The sequence below is a fragment of the Phascolarctos cinereus genome, unplaced genomic scaffold (genome assembly GCF_003287225.1).
Source record: "Phascolarctos cinereus isolate Bilbo 61053 unplaced genomic scaffold, phaCin_HiC Scaffold_1;HRSCAF=81, whole genome shotgun sequence".
NCBI lineage: Eukaryota > Metazoa > Chordata > Mammalia > Diprotodontia > Phascolarctidae > Phascolarctos > Phascolarctos cinereus.
The window spans coordinates 188,915,697-188,935,388 of NW_027555514.1; the positions used below are offsets into that span (position 1 = coordinate 188,915,697).

General features: G+C 40.4%; 1 protein-coding gene across 1 annotated transcript in view; it reads right to left on the minus strand.

Moving 5' to 3' along the window:
• Positions 1-14,159, minus strand: part of FAM234B (family with sequence similarity 234 member B) — a 39,554-nt gene extending 25,395 nt beyond the window's left edge. The window contains exons 1-4 of the mRNA XM_078155754.1: positions 13,872-14,159; positions 4,592-5,016; positions 1,792-1,891; positions 480-668 (exon numbers count right to left, since the gene is read on the minus strand). Coding sequence (XP_078011880.1) covers positions 480-668; positions 1,792-1,891; positions 4,592-5,016; positions 13,872-13,908 — 751 coding nt within the window. The 5' untranslated portion in view covers positions 13,909-14,159. The remainder of the gene's footprint in view (positions 1-479; positions 669-1,791; positions 1,892-4,591; positions 5,017-13,871) is intronic.
• Positions 14,160-19,692: the final 5,533 nt, after the last annotated feature.

Here is a 19,692-nt window from a genome sequence, read left to right on the forward strand (position 1 = left end):
TGCCTCAACCGTGCATTTTACAAATAGCACATAAGTAAGTCTAGTAGCATATACCATTATTTAATTATTTTCAGTGCAATTCAGGTTTCCTAGCTAAATAACCAAATTAGCATTGCTTAACAAACCATGATTTCTTCATGAATTTTTAAGTAGCTAAATTATGTGTTTAAACATCAACTCCTGTGAGTCAATTCTGACATTCCAAACTTGGATGTCTTTGGGGAAAATATAATGGAGAAAGGAGGTTGGGGCATTTTTTGTTTGAAGAATAACACATTTTTGTCCAAACTTAACAAAACAGATAAATCTGAATTTTTTTTGTTCAATGTTCTCTAATTTCTTCCCTGATATCCTATAAAATATGTCTTTCATACTAAGAAATTAAACTTCCCATCATGGAGGAGGCAAGGGTCCTATTGGGAATGATCTAACTGATTTTCATAACTCATAATTATTTCTCTGTGACATGTCATCCTTACCTGAAGTGGCATTGAGGGCACTGAGCAGCTTGGATATCCCAGTCACAAGACAGATGGCTTCTGCTGAGTCTACTGGAGTTAGCCCAGAGCATTGTAAACTTTGTGCCTCCTCTGAGAGAGGAGTGGTCCAAAGAGTGCTACCATTTACCCCTGAAAGAGCTAGCAGGGTGGCCCGGGGCTTCGGGACACCTGAAGGCACATAAGAAAAAGGAAGAGAAAAGAGTTACTTGCTAGTATTGCATAGGCACCAAAAAGTACAAGAAAATCATTCTCTCCCCTCAAGGAGTTTACAATCATTTGGAGGTCAAAATAAAAAAGCACGAGAAGTTAAACAATAAGATTTGAACAGTTGACAGCTGTTTCTCCTGTAAAATGAAGAGAGTGATACTTTTTAATCTAGCTATGAATAACAAAATATGTTGCTCTTCATGGATACCAACAATGCTGTTGATCACTTGTGAGTGCTCTGAGCTGTTTGTCTAAGGGTAGTGATGAATTGGCATTTATCCATCTATGTGCTCTCACCTATCCCTCTTGTGACCAATGAATGGTGCATATTTATAAGGCAGCTGGCCAAGGGTATGCGTGTGATGGATCCATGGCCATGGATCAGAGTAAATCTAGCTGTATCTAATGGGCCTTAAACCCATGATTTTACTCATGGGCTTAAGTAATCATCACTGTGATTCCAACAGTAGGGAATCTCGAAAGGCTGGAAGCCACCCTGTTTTATGAGCTAGAAAAAGCTAGTAAAGAAAATATTTTTTTTATGCTGACAGCTACTAAAGCAAAGAAAAAATAAGTAAGAACCATATATAAGTTCTTTTAAAAAACTTAATCGTGTGTTTTTAAATAAATAAAATATTTCATTGATCCACTTTCTAAATTAAAAACAAAGAACAGAACTATGCAATAAATATAATAAATAAGTGTGATGCCTCCTAATTGAAGGCTGGACTTTTTTCATACTCTATTTATGCCCAAATGGTTTATGTGCATTGTAAAAAAAAATCATATAAGAAATTTCTAGCTGCAAAAGTAAAGTTCAAAGTTTGATACTTTTGATGAACACCTAGATTTTCATAATGGGGACCCCAAATAAATGTCTTGGGACAAGAAATTTGAATGGATTACTTTCATCCTCAAGCAAAAATAAAAGTTATACAGTTTCACAAACTAGCTCTAATAACAATAATAATAATAATAATAATAGCTCCAGTCCTCTTTAATGAATGTTGCAGCCATGTGAGGAGAGACATAAAGTTTCCCAAAAAGTCTCCCAATCAAATAGATTCAGCATTGTGTCTCTTACCTATTAAACTCTCATTTCTTAGGTTCACAAAGGAAAGCAGGACATCAGGCAACCCATCACCATTCACATCAACCAGTTCCAGTGGAGACAAGCCCCCCACCTATTATGTTGACAGAGGAAAAGAAGATATTTAGCAAATCCATCAACAAGCAAATGCCTACTATGTACCAAACACTCTTCTAGGACCTTGGGACACAAACACAAAAATGAAACAGACTTCATAAAGGAGCTTACATTCTATCAGAGAAACAACATGTACACAAATAGATACAAAGTAATGGGGAGAGAGAGGTCAGCAACATCTGAGAGAATAAGGAAAGACTTCAAGTAGAATGGGATACTTGAACCAAGTCTTGGGGAAAAAAAATAAGGGTTTCTAAGACGCAGCAGTAAGGAGGGAGTGCATGCCTTGTATGAGAAAGGATTAAAGCCATGACACAAAGAAAGGAGATTGTGCATCATGTGTTATGAACAACAGGAAGGTCAGTTTGGCTGAACTGTAAAGTGAAAGAAGGGGAGTGACGTATAATAAAGTTGGAAAGGAAAATTGGAGCCAGGTTACCAAGAGTTTTCAGTGACAGAGGAGTTTACATTTGATCATAGAGGGAACAGCAAACCAACAGAGTTTATTGAGTAGGGAAGAAACACAGACTTGTGCTTTAGAAAAATCACCGAAGTTGTTGTGTGGAGGATAGACTGGAGGGGAGAACCATGAGGCAAGGAGATCAATTAAGAGACTGTTTCAATAGTCCAGGTAAGAGATGATAAGGGCCTCAAACTAGGGTGGTGGTCATTTGAGGAGAGAGAAGACAGTTTTGTCAACAGTTTGGATATGTAGGGTGAGGAAGAGAAAAGAATCAAGGGTAATATCAAGGTTGCAAACCTGGGTGCCTGAAAGGATGGTGTTACCCTAGGCAGAAAAAGAGAATTCTGGAAGGGTGAGTTTGGTGGGGGGCACTTAAGTTCTGTTTTAGATGGGTAATGTTTCAAATATTTATGGGACATCCAGTTTGAAATGGAGCTCAGAAGAGAGACTAGGGCTAAGTATTTAGGTCTGAGAATCATCTGCACAGAGATGGTAATTAAACAAAGGAGGGCTGTTGAGGTTACCAAATGAGAGAGTATAGAAAGAGAAAAGGGGCCAGGGCAGAACTTTGGGGCATACTCACAGTTAGGGGACATTACATGGTTGACTGGCCAGCAAAGGAGACAGAAGAAGCAGACAGAAAGGTTGGAAGGAACCAAGAGAGAATAATGTCATGAAAACCCAGAGGAGAGAATATTCAGAAGAAAAGGGTAGCAAACAGCATCAAATACTGCAGAGAGGTCAAGAATGATAAGAAATGAGAAGAAGCCTTCAGATGTGACAACTAACAGGTCATAGGTATCTTTCAAAAAAGCAGTTTCAATTCAATGATTAAGTCAATAGGACACAAAGGACTTCTATCTTACGATCAGGACAAGACACCAGTTATATAAGACCCGATCTACAGTAGAAACCACTGAAATTTGTCACCCCATTCCCTAAGTCTGAGGAGGAAGCAATAGTTAATGGTCTAAGATAAGATATAGAATCTTTTCCCTGCCATTTCAACTCAGTCTACAAAGAGATCCCCAGGTCCCCTACTACTCATTAGTTGGGCCAACTTGCTGGTCAGGATGCACAAGGAACATGAAGGGGTAAGGTTCCCATTTGTAGGAAGGTATCCCAGACCACAGATACTCTCTTATGCCTTAGGATGACTGAGGATGGATACAAAGGACTCACTTTGAAGGGAGCAATTCAGCAGTTTCTGTACTAAAATAATTCAAGGAACCGGGGTGCATCTCAACCTTTCTCATTAGGAAACATGTAACTTTTTTTAAATCTACAGCCTTCTATCTATCCATCTATCTATCTATAAGCTTGTTTGAAATACAGCCACTTCTGGAGTGACTCTAGGAAGCACAGCAAGTACCATATTAACCACTCCCTCTGTACTACCCTCGCCATTTAATACAGAAAGCAAAGAAGAATAAATACATTTTTATAGAGGAAATGAAACTTGGCTAAGTGCCTTATACATGGGATAGCATCTTATCCCTGGATGATCAGACTCTGGGCTTTACTTATCACCTTTGTATGGCATTTCACTGCACTGGTGAAGAGGCAAGGAGTGCCCCACTTACACATGCTTCTTCCTCTCTGAGTCTACTCCAGATCTGTCAACTGGACAAAGATACTGGAGGGCAATGCTTCCCCAGCTGGCAGCAGAAAAAAGCACCAGACTTGGCATCAGAGACCCTGAGTTCAAGTCCTACCTACACTTGTGCTTTGGGAAAGTCAAAATTTATCTTTCTGAGCACCAGTTTCTTCTATCTACTTCACATGAAGATTAAATGAAATAATGCATGTTAAATGCTTCATAATTATAAAGTTACTATATTAATGCAGTTATTATTACTATTACATTATGCTATGCTGTTATAATGAGATATATGCTATACTATCATAATCTTAGACTACATGATTCAGAAACAATGCTAAGCTGCATTGGTGAAGGAAGCCTTCTGACCATGAGCTCCATGGAATCTCAGATCCAGTCCCATCTCCTCTAATCAACAGTAAACCTTATTCCAATGAGGTCACAGGTCTGGCACAAAAACAGAAAAGCATTAGGTTAATTTTACCTACCCCCCAAGTCCCTCCCCTTATTACCAACAAATTTCTTTAAGAGCTTTTGTAACGATTAGAATAAATGTAAATTAATTTTGACTGAAGAATCATGAGATAATCAGGACCCCATGAAGTTTCAGAAACCCAGAGCTGGAAATAGTGCCACTCACCTCCTTCTGGGCCTAAATTGCGGCTCCACATATTCTGCAGATCTCTGGGAGGGCAAGGGATCAGAAAGGCACACACTAACACCAGTATCATCGAAATCAGGACGGTGAACAAGAAGATCAGCGTGCGCACGTGAGACACAAGTGAAGATGGCGTCTTTTGCTCCAGACTGCCAAGAGGCGGTGAAGGGTAGCCCTCTGTGGTGACTTCTGACAAATGCTGCTTGGCAGGTCCCACTCCTTCTGCATCGGAATCAGGCTCTGGCCCTTCTCCCTGGGGGCTCTTCCCATTTTTGACACCCCCATTTTTCTGCTTTAGATTGAGAACAAGATCATCTTCACTTTCATCACTGTCAGCCTGGGTGAGAGGGTCATATTCCCCTAAATCTGGACTCTTCTTCCCTAAAGACAGAGAGAGCTGTCACCGTGGATGAAAAGGAAAAAAGATAAACCCCAGATGAACTCTGAGCTCTGACTTCACTGGTATACCAACTGGATGAGAAAACCCCTTCCACAATACATAGTAACAATTACTCTGCAATTTAGAATCCTAGAGAAAAGCCTAGAGCACTGAGAGCATGCATGATTTACTCAAAGTCAGGGGTGGGGAACTTGCGGCCTCAAGGCCACATGTGGCCCTCTAGGGCCTCAAGTGTGGCCCTTTGGCTGAATCCAAACTTCACAGAACAAATCCCCTTAATAGAAGTATTCATTCTGTGATGTTTGGATTTAGTCTAAGGGCCAAATTTGAGGACCTAGAGGACCGCTTGAGGCAGAAGTTTCCCCGCTCCAGCCCAAGGTCATGCCATCACTATTTGTCAGGGACGACACTTGAACACAAGTTTTCCTAACTCTAAGGCCAGCTCTCTTGTCAATCAATGCCTCTTGTATATCAATCAATCAACAAGCATTTATTAAGCACCCACTATTCACCAAGTACTAAGCTACCAGGGGCTGCTATCCACTAGGAGTAGATAGAGTGCTGGGCCTGAAGCTAGGAAGATTCACCTTCCTGAGTTCAAATCCAGCCTTGGATACTTACCAGCTGGGCACTCATCTGTAAAATGAGCTGGAGAAGGAAAAGGCAAACCACTCCAGTATCTTTGCCAAGAAAACTCCAAATGGAGTCACGAAGAGCCAGACATGACTAAAATAACTGAACCAAAGCAAATGGTAGGTAAATAGAAGAGGCAAATAGAAAGAATGAAACAATCCCTGTTCTCATTCTAATAGGAGATACAACAAGAACATAAAACTAGGTAAATACAAGGAAAATATATATGAGATAGTTAAATACAAAGTAACTAAGGAGAGAAAGCACTAGTAGCTCATAACATTAGAAAAGGCTCCATGCATAAGGTGGTGCTTGAGCTGAATCATGAAAGAAAACAGGGATGCTGTGAAGTAAAGGTGAGAAGAACATGTTTCCCATGTATGGGAGACAGCCAGTGCTAGGGCACAGAGATGAGAGGTGTTGTGATGTGTGGGGTGAAAAGCAAGGTTAGTCTGGCTGTACCATAAAGTGAATGAAGAGGAGTAACTTAAAATGAAACCAGAAACGTGTACAATGCTACTCTAATCCTTTGCTTTGACTTAGAAGTCGCTCTGCTTCCCTGAACACTATGCCAAAAGAGTATAAGCTCAGGCAGGTCCTGCCAAGCTGGCAAGGCATTTACTATAAGGCCTAGCAAGGATGATTATCTGAGCACCAGCCTAGCTAATTGCAGAGAGGATCAAGTATAAAGAGGATCAATCACTAAGTGATTGATATTTGAAGTGGTTTCCTAAAGCATGAAGAAACAGGACCATGGGAAGCTAGGCACCATAGGCAATGAGTCATCTGTGGAAAGAGAGACAAGCAGTGACCCCAACACCTGCTGAAAAAAAATGATGGCAGCAGCAGAGCAAGGTAGTTATTCTTCTGGAAGCTGATATGGCAAAAATCAAGTTGCAGGAAGCAGCAGCAGAGTCCATGAGAGAGGGGGGCAGAGGGAGGGGAGTAAAAGAAATCAGCGACTAGGGGCCATGCTGGCAAGGAGAAATGAGGCACAGGGTCCCAGCCCATACATACAATATAAAGTAACTACAAAATGAGGGAGTAGGGAGGTGAAGGAAGGAAGGGAAAAAAAGCATTTATTAACTATCTATATGCCAGCCACCGCACTAAACACTTTACAAATATCTCACTTGACCCTCACAACAACCCTAGGAAGAAGGTGCTACCCCAATTTTACAGTTGAGGAAACTGAGCAAACAGAAGTTAGGCATTCCAAGCATGAGGGACAGTCTCTGCAGAGGCAGAAGACGGAATGTGGTTGGTATACAGGGAACAATAAGTGCAATAATTTCCTGGTAGGTAGAATATATGTACAGGGGAATAATGGGAAATGATCCTGGAAAGACAAGATGGAACCAGATTATTAAGCTTTTAAATGCCAGATAAAGGAGTTTGTGTTTTATCCTAAAAGCAATGTAAAGGGCTGGAAAAGGGAAAGACTGGAAGCAAGATCCAGGACAAACCTACTTCAATAGTCCAGGCAAGAGCTAATGAGTGCCTGAACTAGCGTGTTGCCTGTGGGAGTGATGGGGAGACAGATTTAAGAGAAGTTGTAGAGGTAGAATTGACAAAATCTGGCAATTGATTGGAAATGGGAGAGTGAGGTGGAGCATATGACTCTAAGGTTATAAACCTAGGTGCCCAGAAGGATGGTAGACCCCTAAACAGAAAGTGACAGGGATACTTGTTTAGGATAATAATGAGTTCTGTTTTAGATATATTAAGTATGAGATGCCTAAAATTCATTTAGGTGGACATATAAGATTCAGCTGGGATGAGCTCATAGGATCACAGATTTAGAGCTGGAAAGGATCTCAAAGGTCATCTATATCAACTCCTTCATTTTACAAATGAAGAGACTGAGGTCCAAGGAGTCCAAAGAAATGATTTGCCAAAGCTATGGAATTCATAAGCTTCAGAGCTGGAATTTGAACCCAGGTCCTCTAACTTCAGACTTAAAACTGTGCCATGGCACCTCAAATGAGGGATGGATATATAGATTGGAAAGTCATCCAAATAGAAATGATTACTGGACACATGGTAGCTAAGAAAATCACTGAGCCTGTAGAGAGAGGAGACAACCCAAGACAGATCCCTGGGGTATGAGGATGCTTAGTGGTCAGGACATGGGTGATGATCCTGCAAAGGCAGACTGCAAAGAAGTGTCATAGTTATGAGAATCAGGAGAGAACAGCATCATAAAAATCAGGGCAGAGAGTGTGTTCAGGTCAATGGTTTTAAAAAGTAAAGAGGTTTGTTATTTGTAAATAAAGAGAACTGAAAAAAGGCCATTGGATTCTGAATTTTTTTTTAAGGGAGAGAGCATAGACTGCTTTGCCTGTTTGTCTTTCTGTACCCAGCATATGACACAGAAAAGGCACTTTAAGATGACTGCCGAATTAAAATGGATATCCAGTGCAGTTTTAGCATTAAAGTATTTTACTACTAATTGGTGATAACTGAGAATATAGTAGCTGAAAGGCAGAGTGATGTAAAATATAAAGAAATGGCTTTAAAGTAAGGAAGACCTGGGTGCAGATCTCTGATACCATAATGGCTTTTTTAGTTTAGGCAAGTCATTTAAACTCTCAGTGCTGGAGGCAACTCTCCAAGTTCATAAATTGTAGAAGAATTATTGGTCTTCATAGGGAGAAGCAGTTTCCTCACTTTCAGCTCAAGATCTTGATAAAACAATACTATAGCTATTAATCTATACACTCATCTATATCTGCATTTTAAATATCATATATGTGTTGTATATAAGGTATAAATGTGTGCATATATATACACATACACACACACACACATATATATATACACGTGTGTATACTTGCTCAAGATTCATGCTTGATAACTGAGTTATTATATAAATTAATGTATCAGTGACCTTCTAGAAAATAAGATTAGTATGTTAGACCGTATGTGCCTTTTGTAACAAGGAGCATTTTTTTTAATTAAAAAGCTTTATTTTAAGCAGTATTCAGAAGAGAATTTCTCACACTTTAAACTCAACCTAAAATAGTACTTGGGTCAAAATAATATCACTTTGATATCACTGATTAGAGGCAGTGTCATATTGGAAGGAGCACTGGATTTTAGACCCAGAAATATGGATTCTGATTCCTACTCTTTCACCGACTAGCTATTCCAGTCAAGCTAACTTTGGGCTCAATTCTCTCAACTTAAGACTTCATCATCTCGAAGGTCCCTTTGAACTCTCTGAAACACAGTAAAATCTCACCAATTCACTCTAAGTTAAAGAAAAATCATTCCAGTTTACTGAGCGGCCTAAGTTGCAGAATATTTAAGAAATATAGCTGGTTGTTTTCTTAAGCTTTTACACAATGTAACTGATAACTTGCCATATGATTTATAAAAACTAATAGAAGCTTTAACAGATAAGGAATATTTGTGTTGTTTACAAACATTCTTACAAACAACACAAACATTCTTTTAAAAACAAGGCTCTCACAAAAGTGGTCCTTAAAAACAATTCTTAGCTTCATTATAAACTAAGTTAAACATGTCTTCTTTTTTATGTCTTTTTTTTTGGGGGGGGGGGGGTTAGGCAGGGGTTAAGTGACTTGCCCAGGGTCACACAGCTAGTGTCAAGTGTCTGAGTCCACATTTGAACTCAAGTCCTCCTGACTACAGAGAAGGTGCTCTACCCACTGTACCACCTAGCTGCCCCTAAACATGTCTTCTTTACACTGTTAAAAGCTACTTACCAATTCTTTTCCCCAGATAGTATGAAGGTAAACTTCTGCCCAATCAACAAAATGCAAATTCTAAATTAGCAAAGCCATAAATTAATAAGAACTTCCTGAAGGTTCACAGAATGACACCAAGAGTAAAACACTCCTTTACCACCAAGTTTCAGCTGTGTTCTCCTTCCCCCAATATGGCTCCCTTGTCCCATTGCTCCAGAAAGCTCTATCTTGAGGAAAGGCCCAGCCCAGCCAATTTTAATTCCCAAGGGTTCATCATTATGGCCAATACAAGTACCTTCTCCTGGGTCCATCCCCTCCCTCCAACTGCTTTTCAGCTTCCTTTTAATATGTTAACTTCCACCATTAGAATAAAAGCTCCTCGAGGGCAGGAACTGCTACACACACACACACACATACATACACACACACACACACACACACACACACACCACACACACACACACACCACACTTTTTTTTTTTGCTTCTACTTGCATACCCAGTGCTTAGTATAGTGTTTGGCACAAAGTAAGTGCTTAATAGGACAGTTAAGTGGATAGAGCACCAGGCCTGGAGTCAGAAAGAGCTGAGTTCAAATCTGGCCTCAGACACATACTACCCATGTGACCCTGGGCATGTCACTTAACCCTGTTTGCCTCAGGTTCCTCATCTATAAAATCAGCTGGAGAAGGAAATGGCAAACCATTTCAGTATCTTTGCCAAGAAAAATAAAAACCTAGATGGGGTCACAAAGAGTTGGACACTACTGAAAAAAACAAACAACATAATGCTTGCAGACTTGACTTAAAGATACTAAGATAGACAATGATTTGCTCAAGATTGTTCTTAACTAACAATGCTGAATTCAAACTTCGTGCTCTAATACTTAAGTCATTTAGTGATTCTATTCTGCCAAACTTAACTATGAGTTATAGTTATAGCTTTATTTCCCCAAGATATAGCTTGATTTTCCTTGCTAAAATAAGAGAGACTCAGGAAAAGATATAAATAATCTAGTGACCTATTCAAATATATCACAGCATAGATAAAAATGAGCTTTCCACTGTGATTCATTCTTTTTCCTAAGAAAAGCAACTGAAAGGTATTGTTTATTGAGTATGCCCAAGAGGACAAATAGAAAGAGACATAAATAGGTCAGAAAGATCGGGAAGTATAAGCACAAAACTTCCCTAAATATTTCTGGGGAAACAAATCAGAGTGTGACAAATACACCTAAAGGGTGATAGGTTTAGGGGACCATGGGACACAGATTCAGCCTAAGAATATATATTTTTAAATGTCCTTAGTCCCTGGACTAAGGTCATGCTTAATTCTCAATTAAAAACCACTCATCCAAGCTTAAAACAGCCCCGAAAATCTGGAACTGATGATTAATCATCCCAATAGTACATTTTCATTGTTACTAATTAAACTCATTATATGACAATAAATCAAATGCCTTCCTCTTTCCTTCGTTTTTAATAAAAGTTTAATGGATGAAATATTCTTCAGTAGAATTTTTTTATCCTTATGCTTTGGGGTCTGACATTAACTCATTATTACCTCGGGCCCCTGTGGCCTAACTAAAGGCATTAACTGAGGAAATGATGAGATACACAGAATGACAGCTCACAGCCCCTAAGTTTCTAAACTACCACCATGCTGACTACCCCCAAAGTGTGGGACAATGAATAATCATATAAAAATTAATTTATATGAAATATAATGAAGAATAATATATATGAAATATCAAGACACCAAGAAAAAAAAATAAAGGAAAAACTGACAAAAATAGCTCTGTACTTCAGAATATAAAACAACTGGTTTCTAGATTTAGAAGGGAAAAAAGTAAGACACACCTGACTGCTTTAAACCATGTGCCTCCACACAGGAGCCTAAAGAATAAGTTGACTTTGGCAAAGTTCCACACCTTGCCAGAAGGCCAAGTTTCAGAAACTAAATACCTTGCTGAGTCTCCTAGCCCCAGGCTTAAGGGTGAGAATTGAGAACTCAATAGTTTCTGAAACAATATCCTTCCTACATCCACATCTTCCAAGGATAACTAATGACCTATGCTGACATAGAAAAAGGAATTTAAAGAAGAAATTCCAAATATTTTTGACACAGCCTTTCCCCTGTTCTGGAAGAGTTAAGTCACTTAATTTTGGAACTCCTGGTGACTGTGCTGTTCTCATCGCTGACAGTCCAATATATCTAGCCCTCCCAAGGTCTCTGACCACGCTTCTCTCTGTCATCTTGCAATGCAGCCCTGAGCACACCATCCTGCCCTGGCTTTCTAAATCATTCCCTGGGATCAGTATTCAAATTAACACTACCACTACTTCTGGAAAGAGCCATTCAACCCTTAGCCCTATGATTCCAATTCACTCACCATTCCAGTAACTTTTTTAACTAAAATACTCTTCCCTAGTCATAACTCCCCCAACTAGAATTCAAACTCATAGTAGGCAGGGATTGTCTCTCTTTTATAGCTATATCCCCAACACTTAGCACAGTGCCTTCATAGTATGAGCTTAATTCATGCATTCACTCCTGATCTCCAAACCTTGAGAGATACCAGACCAGAATGCAGTAGGTTTTCATTCATATAGAGTCAATCAGTCTCAACACATAAAGGTATGTGCAACTTGCTAAATTTAAATCTCCCTGTATATTTAGTCCCTCATAAGAGAAGCAGTGTGGTGTAGATAAAGTTGTTGTTCAGTCCTGTAAGATTGTGACCCCAATGGAGATTAAACTTGGCAAAGATACTGAAGTGGTTTGCTATTTCCTTCTTCAATTCATTTTGCAGATGAGGAAACTGAGGTAAATAGGATTAAGTGACTTGCCCAAGGCCACCCAGCTAGTATTTGAGGCCAGATTTGAACTCAGGTCTTCCTGATTCCAGGCCCTGTGCTCTTTCCACAGCACCAGTAGATAGAGAGCCAATCTCAAAAGCCAGGACCATGTGGGTTCAGGTCCTACCTCTGGTTATGTGACCCTGGGCAATTCATTTAACCTCTCAGTGGCCTAGGCAACTCACTAAAATATATATGTAGCAGAGAAAGTGCTGACCTGTGTTGGTACAGGGAATTCTTTATATAAATGAAATTACAGGTCTATTCCTTGTTTCTACATAGACTCTCTGAGATATCACATTAATAATTATCCCAATGTCCTTGTGACCTGGAATGCAAGTACCAATAAAAAGATTGGCTTTAGGTGAAAGGGAAAGTTTGGATACAAAACAGACTCTCACTTCCAATGCTAAGACTACAACACCTGGTTGCATAAATTAGGCTGCCAACTTCAGAATAGTAAGGGCCCAAGTCAGAGTGTTATGTTAAGGAACAAACGATTTTTGATGAAGCCAGTGAAGGGATTAACTTTTCCCATTATCAGTTTAACGTCAATGTTAAGGATATATATATATATATATATATATATGTATGTATGTATGTATGTATGTATGTATGTATGTATGTACATGTATATATGTATATAGCTGGATTACTTTTCTTAAAGAGAAGCGTTTCGATCAGACAAAACAAATGCCTGGGTTGTTATTTGAGTGTACATCTGTATTTCTGTTAGAGGAAAACTAAAGCATAGTCTCATCCTGGTGATGACAGGGGACTCATTCTGTAAATCCAGCAGTTCCGGGGACACCATCATCACTATCAACTCCTGAGATACCTTCTTCAGGATTGCAAAACCTCAGCTGACAAAGGGAACAGAAATGAACGCCTCCACGCTCACTTTCAGGTCGTCACCTTCCTCCCCCTCCCCCATTCTCCACCTCCTACGTCTGACAAGAAAAAAAAAGAAAAGAAAAAAGCCTGGCGCTCTGGTTTGAGCCCTGCACCCCATCCCCCATTCGGCTCCGCAGAAAGTGCTGGGGAAGAGGAAACCTTGAGTCTTGGGGTTCAGACCTTGCCTGGCTCCTGCGTCCCGGCCGAGCACCGGTCACCAGCTGGTTGGGGCGGCAGCCGCGGCGGCCCCTGACGCTGGTGCTGACCCTGGTGCTGGGGCGGGTGCTGAGGCTGATGCTGGTGCTGAGGCTGATGCTGATGCTGATGCTGAGGATGCTGGGGCTGATGCAGGCGCCACGCCTGGGCCCCTCACACCGTTTCCTCCAGCCGCAGCCGCTCGCCCCATCCCGCTCCCGGGCACGCACATCCACCCAGGACTCTCTCAAACATGAACCCTATTTCCTGGGGTCCCTTTCCCCGAACCTGGTCAACGAGAGGACCCCGCGAGAGGCGCGGGGAGGTGCCCGTGTCCCCAGGACACGCCGGCCGCCGGCGACCCCCAGGACCCGGCTTCTGCTGCCTCTACTTTCCTCAGCCCGGATCTCCGCTCCTCCTCCCCACTGAGGCGGGGCACTACACCCTGGGGTCTGCCCGGCTTCCTCCTCCTCTTTCCCCGCCCCCCGCCTGAAGGTGATGTGAGGGGCGGGGGCGGGGTGGTCCAGGAGACCTGTCGCCTTACCTGGGAGCTTGAGCGCACGGGACAGCACGGTCGCCATAGCTGAGGGTACTAACGCGCGTGCGCAGAGCCCCGCAACCCGACGGGAAATGAAGTTCCCCGGAGGCCGAGGCTTAGGGGGAGCGTGGGGCTGGGCTCTGCGGAGAAGAGCTCAATTGCAGTCTAAGAGCTTGTAAGCCGCTGCATCTCAGGGTCCCTCCGAAGGGATCTCTGAGCACAGCCTTTTACAGCGAAACAGGCTCTGACTGTAAAAGGCACGGTACTTAAGCATGCTATTAAATGTGGGCCCAGCAGCGGTCTACCCCCGCTTCCCCCTTCCTCCTCCCCTCTTTTTTCTCCTCCCATCCTCCTGCCTTTTTCCCCTCCTCTTTCTCTCCTCCTCCTCCTGTCCTCCCACCCTCCTCCCCTCCTTCCTACCTTTCCTCTCCCTCCCCTTTCCCCTCCTCCCTCCCCCGTATCCTCCTTCTCCCCTCCCTTCCCAGGTGGATCTGGCAGTGGTTCACCTCCACCTCCCTCTTCCTCCCCTACACTCCCCTCTCTCCCCTCTCTCCCCTCTATCTCCTTCCTCCTTTCCTTTTGTTCATCCTTGCCTCTTCCTCTTCCTTCCCTTTTCTCCTCTTCCTGCCCTTTTCCCCTCTTCCTGCTCTTCCCCTTCTTTCTCTTCCTTCTCCCTTCTGCTCTTTCTCATTTTTCGCCTCCTCCACCCTCTCCCCCCCTTCCTCCTACACCCGATTCTTCGCCACTCCTCTTTCCCTTCCTCCTCATCTTCCAATTTATACACACATACACACACACACCTCTATAGATACATGGGTCTGAACTATCCTCTCTCCAAGCTGACTAGACAATTTCCCTGGTCCTGGGCCAAGACAGAGCAAGTGGCAGCTGGGCATACACAGAAAAGGCCTGGTATTTTCTAGGCTGCAGGTTCTTTGGGTGTAATCTCCCTCTCTCCCTCCCCCATGACATCACACACTTACCACTTTGTTTCTCTTACACGGCAGCCTGGACATTTTTCCAGAGGGAAACAGATATGGGAGAGTCTAACACCAGCTTTGTGTTCCCTACTTCCATTCAGTTAACCTGGAGGTTGAGATCACCCTAACCTAACTTCACCCTATGAGCCTGAGTAGCATTAGGTTTTATTTGGAAAGTTATAGACCCACTGCAAAAAAAAGAAAAAAGAAAAGAAAAGAAAAAGAAAATCAGTCTCACAAGACAAAATGGTCTTCAATCTTGTGCTTCTTCAATGATGGAAGAATGTTAGAAATAGCCAGCATTTACATAATGCTTTAAGGTTTGCAAAACATTTTACATGTCTACATGCTGTCCTCACAACCTTAGCAGATACGTGCTATTATTATCCGTTTTTAACATATAAGGAAACTGAGGCATAGAAAGGGTTAACCGACTTGCCCAGGCAAACTCAGGTCTTCTTAAGTCCAAGTCCAGCATTCTATGCACTGGTCAAATAGTGCTAAAGGCACAATTTAGGCCACCCATCAACATTAACTTTGTTGCTTGTATTCTAAATGTAATATCCTCGGCAGCAGCCAATCAGTGCATATACTAATGTTGTTGTCTCTGTTTGGGGTTTTCTTGGCAAAAATACTGGAGTGGTTTGTCATTTCCTTCCCTAGCTCATTTTACAGATGAAGGAACTGAGGCAAACAGTTATGTGACTTGCCCAGGGTCACGGACCTAGTGTCTGAGGCCATGTTCAAAAAAGTCTTTCTGATTCCAAGGCCAGTGCTCTATCTACTGGGCCACCCAGATATCCCAAACCAAATCGTATTAATCATGACATTCTTGCTATAAACCAGAGGGAAGTGGCAACTAAATTGGAAAATCATTAAGAGTCTTCTTGGAGAGGCAATAAAGGAGTTGATAGTGTTGCTTCCATTCTGCACCCAAAAGCAATTATGAAACTTCATTTCATTTCATGGCCAACTCATGTCGTAGCAGTCACGATTTAAGGGAGGTAAATCCTCAAGCAGAGGGTCAGCCCGTTGAAGGGATGTATGTAGATAAATAAGATCTAGAACACCCAATTTTACCACCTCCAAGAATGACTGCCATTTCCACCTTTGGGCAGAGCAGGAGGAGGGCTTTGACTGGGCATTGACTCCTCCACTCTCTAATCTCCAAGAAGAGTATTGGGCTGGAATTACATCCATCTATTACACATCAAATATTTGCAGTCTATGGGTACAATGATCTTTTAGGGGTTTAGAATAAAAGCCACTTCCCCTGGTTGCTCTAAAAGGAAGGCTGGTAGCTTACTCTCAGCCAGTTTACTCACTCCCACCAAATGCTTGTTACACAACAATTGTGGATAGTGAATAAACACAACCATGGACTTTCTACTGAGCTATGATCATTCTTCTCCAATTATCTCACATTTAGCATGTCCAAAACAGAACTCATTATCTTCCCCTCCAAACCTTCCTCCCTTCCAAACCTCCTATTGCTATAGAATGTGCCCTTTCTCCCAGTAACACCCAGCCCCATAACCTCAATATCATCCTGGAATCCTCACTCTCTAATACACATCCCACATATTCAATATATTGCCAAATAACTCTTTTAGCTGGTCTCTCTACCTCAAGGCTCTATCCACTCCAGTCTATCTTCCATCAAGCTGCCAAGGTGATTTTTCTAAACCATATGTCTGATAATACCTCATGTGCCTCACTGTTGGAAAGTTAGTCATTGTTCATGATAATATGATACTTATGACTATATTATATAATAAAAATTATGATACTCCCTAAATCAATTTGTAGCTTTGATGTTATACTCATCAAATTATCAAAGAGTTATTTCTTAGAGCTAGATAAAATAATGAAATGAATTTGTAAAACTGAATGGTCTAGATTAGAATATCAATGGAAATGATGTAAAGAAGTAGAATTAAAGAAGAAATAGCCCTCCCTGGACCCTAATTACATTATTAAATAATAATGATCAATTTGGTACTAGTTTTTAAAAATTGAGAAGTAGATCAATGGAACAGACTAGATAAATAAGAATCAAAGAGTCAACTCAGTAGCCCTGTGTTCCTAAACCAAAGAATATAAATTACTTGTGAAATAATTCTTTTTGACAAGAATTTCTGGGGAAACTTAAAAACTAGTTGACAGAAATTACATTTAGACCCACATCTTATACCCTATGCCACAATTACAAAAGGATATGGCAAATATGAAAGGGCACATCATTGAAAAATTAGAGGAAAATAGAGGGAGGCAATTCTCATAGCTATGACTTGGGGGGAAATTTTTAACCAAACAAGAGGTCAAGTATATCACAGAAGATAAAACACACAATTCTGATTGCATGAAATTAAAAATATATATATTTCATGAACAAAATCAATGCGCCTAGGATTGGAAGGCAAACTGATGATTTAGGGGGAAAAATCATTGCATAAAATATCTCAGATAATGGTTTTATAACAAAGTATCTAGAGAATTAATACAAATATATAAGATAATAGAGTCATTTCTCAGTAAATAAGTGGGCAAAGTTTGGACAAACAGTTCTTAAAAGAATTGCAAATTTTTTTTAATACTAAATTTATTTATTTATTTATTTATTTGTAGTTTTACAACATTCACTTCCATAAGATTTTGAGTTCCAAATTTTCCCCCCATCTCTCCCCTCACCCCACCCCAAGACAACATATAAATTGATATAGGCTCAACATGTGCATTCATATTAAACCTATTTTCACATTAGTTATGTTGAAAAGAAGCATTAGAACCAATGGGGGAAACCATGAAAAAGAGGAAACAAAAATGAGAGAGAGCAAATAATATGCTTCAATCTGCATTCAGACTTCATAGTTCTATTTCTGGATGTGGACAGCATTTTCCACCATGGGTCTTTTGGAGTTGTCTTAGATCTTTGCATTGCTAAGAAGAGATAAGTCTATCAAAGTTAGTCATCACACAATATGGCTGTTACTATGTATGATGCTCTCCTGGTTCTGCTCACTTCACTCAGCATCAGTTTATATAAGTCTTTCCAGGTTTTTCTGAAGTCTACCTGCTCATCATTTCTTATAGGACAATAGTATTCCATTACATTCATATACCACAGTGTTCAGCCTTTCCCCAATAGATGAGCATCCCCTCAATTTCTGATTCTTTGCCACCACAAAAAGAGCTACTATAAATATTTTTGTACATGTGGGTCCTTTTCCCATTTGTATGATCTCTTTGGGATACAGACCTAGAAGTGGTATTGCTGGGTCAAAGGGTATGCATAATTTTATAGCCCTTTGGGCATAGTTCCAAATTGCTCTCCAGAATGGTTGAATCAATTTACAACTCCATCAACAATGCATTAGTGTTCCAATTTTCCCACATCTTCTCCAACATTTATCATTTTCCTGTTTTGTCATGTTAGCCAATCTGATAGGTGTGTTATAGTACCTCAGAGTCGTTTTGATTTGCATTTCTCTAATCGATACTAATTTAGAGCATTTTTTATATGACTATAGATAGCTTTAATTTCTTCCTCTGAAAACTGCCTGTTCATATCCTTTGACCATTTATCAATTGGGGAATGACTCATATTCTTATGAATTTGACTCATTTCTCTACATATTTTAGAAATGAGGCCCTTATCAGAGACACTGGTTGTGAAAATTCTTCCCCAGCTTTCTGCTTCCTTCTAATCTTGGTTGCATTGGCTCTGTTTGTGCAGAAACTTTCAAATTTAATGTAATTGAAGTTATCCATTTTGCATTTCATAATGTTCTTTATATCTTGTTTGGTCATAAATCCTTCCCTTTTCCATACATCTGACAGGTAAACTATTCCTTGCTCTCCTAATTTGCTTATAATTTCATCCTTTATGTCTAAATCGTGTACCCATTTTGACCTTATCTTGGTATACAGTGTAAGATGTTGGTCTATGCCTAGTTTCTGCTCTGTTGTTTTCCAGTTATCCCAGCACTTTTTGTCAGATAGTGAGTTCCCATCCTAAAAGCTGGAGTCTTTGGATTTATCAAACAGTAGGTTACTATAGTAATTGACTACTGTGTCTTGTATACCTAACCTATTGCACTAATTTGCCACTCTATTTCTTAGCCGGTTCCAAGTAGTTTTGATGATTGCTGCTTTATAACACAATTTAAAATCTGGTATGGCTAGGGCACTTTCCCTTGCATTTCTTTTCATTAATTCTCTTGATATTCCGGACCTTTGTTCTTCCAGATGAATTTTGTTATTATTTTTCTAGCTCTATAAAATAATTTTGGTAGTTTGGTATAGCACTGAATAAGTAAATTAATTTAGGTAGAATTGTCATTTTTATTATAATAGCTAGGTTTACCCACGAGCAACTAATGTTTTTCCAATTATTTAGATCTACTTTATTGTGTGAAAAGTGTTCTGTAACTGTGTTCATACAGTTCCTGAGTTTGTTTTGGCAGGTGGACTCCCAAATATTTTATAATGTCTACAGTAACAGAATTTCTCTGTCTATCTCTTGCTGTTGGGCTTTGTTAATAATATGTAGAAACGCTGATGATTTATATGAAGAATTGTGAATTATTAACCATATGAAAAATTATTTAAAGTTAATAAGAAAGACAAATTGAAATAACTCTGAGATTTTATCTCACACTAAGCAAATTGGCAAAGATAACAAAAGATGAAAAGAATCACTATGGGGAAACAGACACATTTGTTGGTGGAGCTCTGAATTGATCCCACCGCTTTGTAAAACAATTTGGAATTATAGAGAAAAGGTGACTAAAAGGCCCATATCCTTTAAACTAGAGATCCCACTGTGAGGTACATATCCCAAGAAG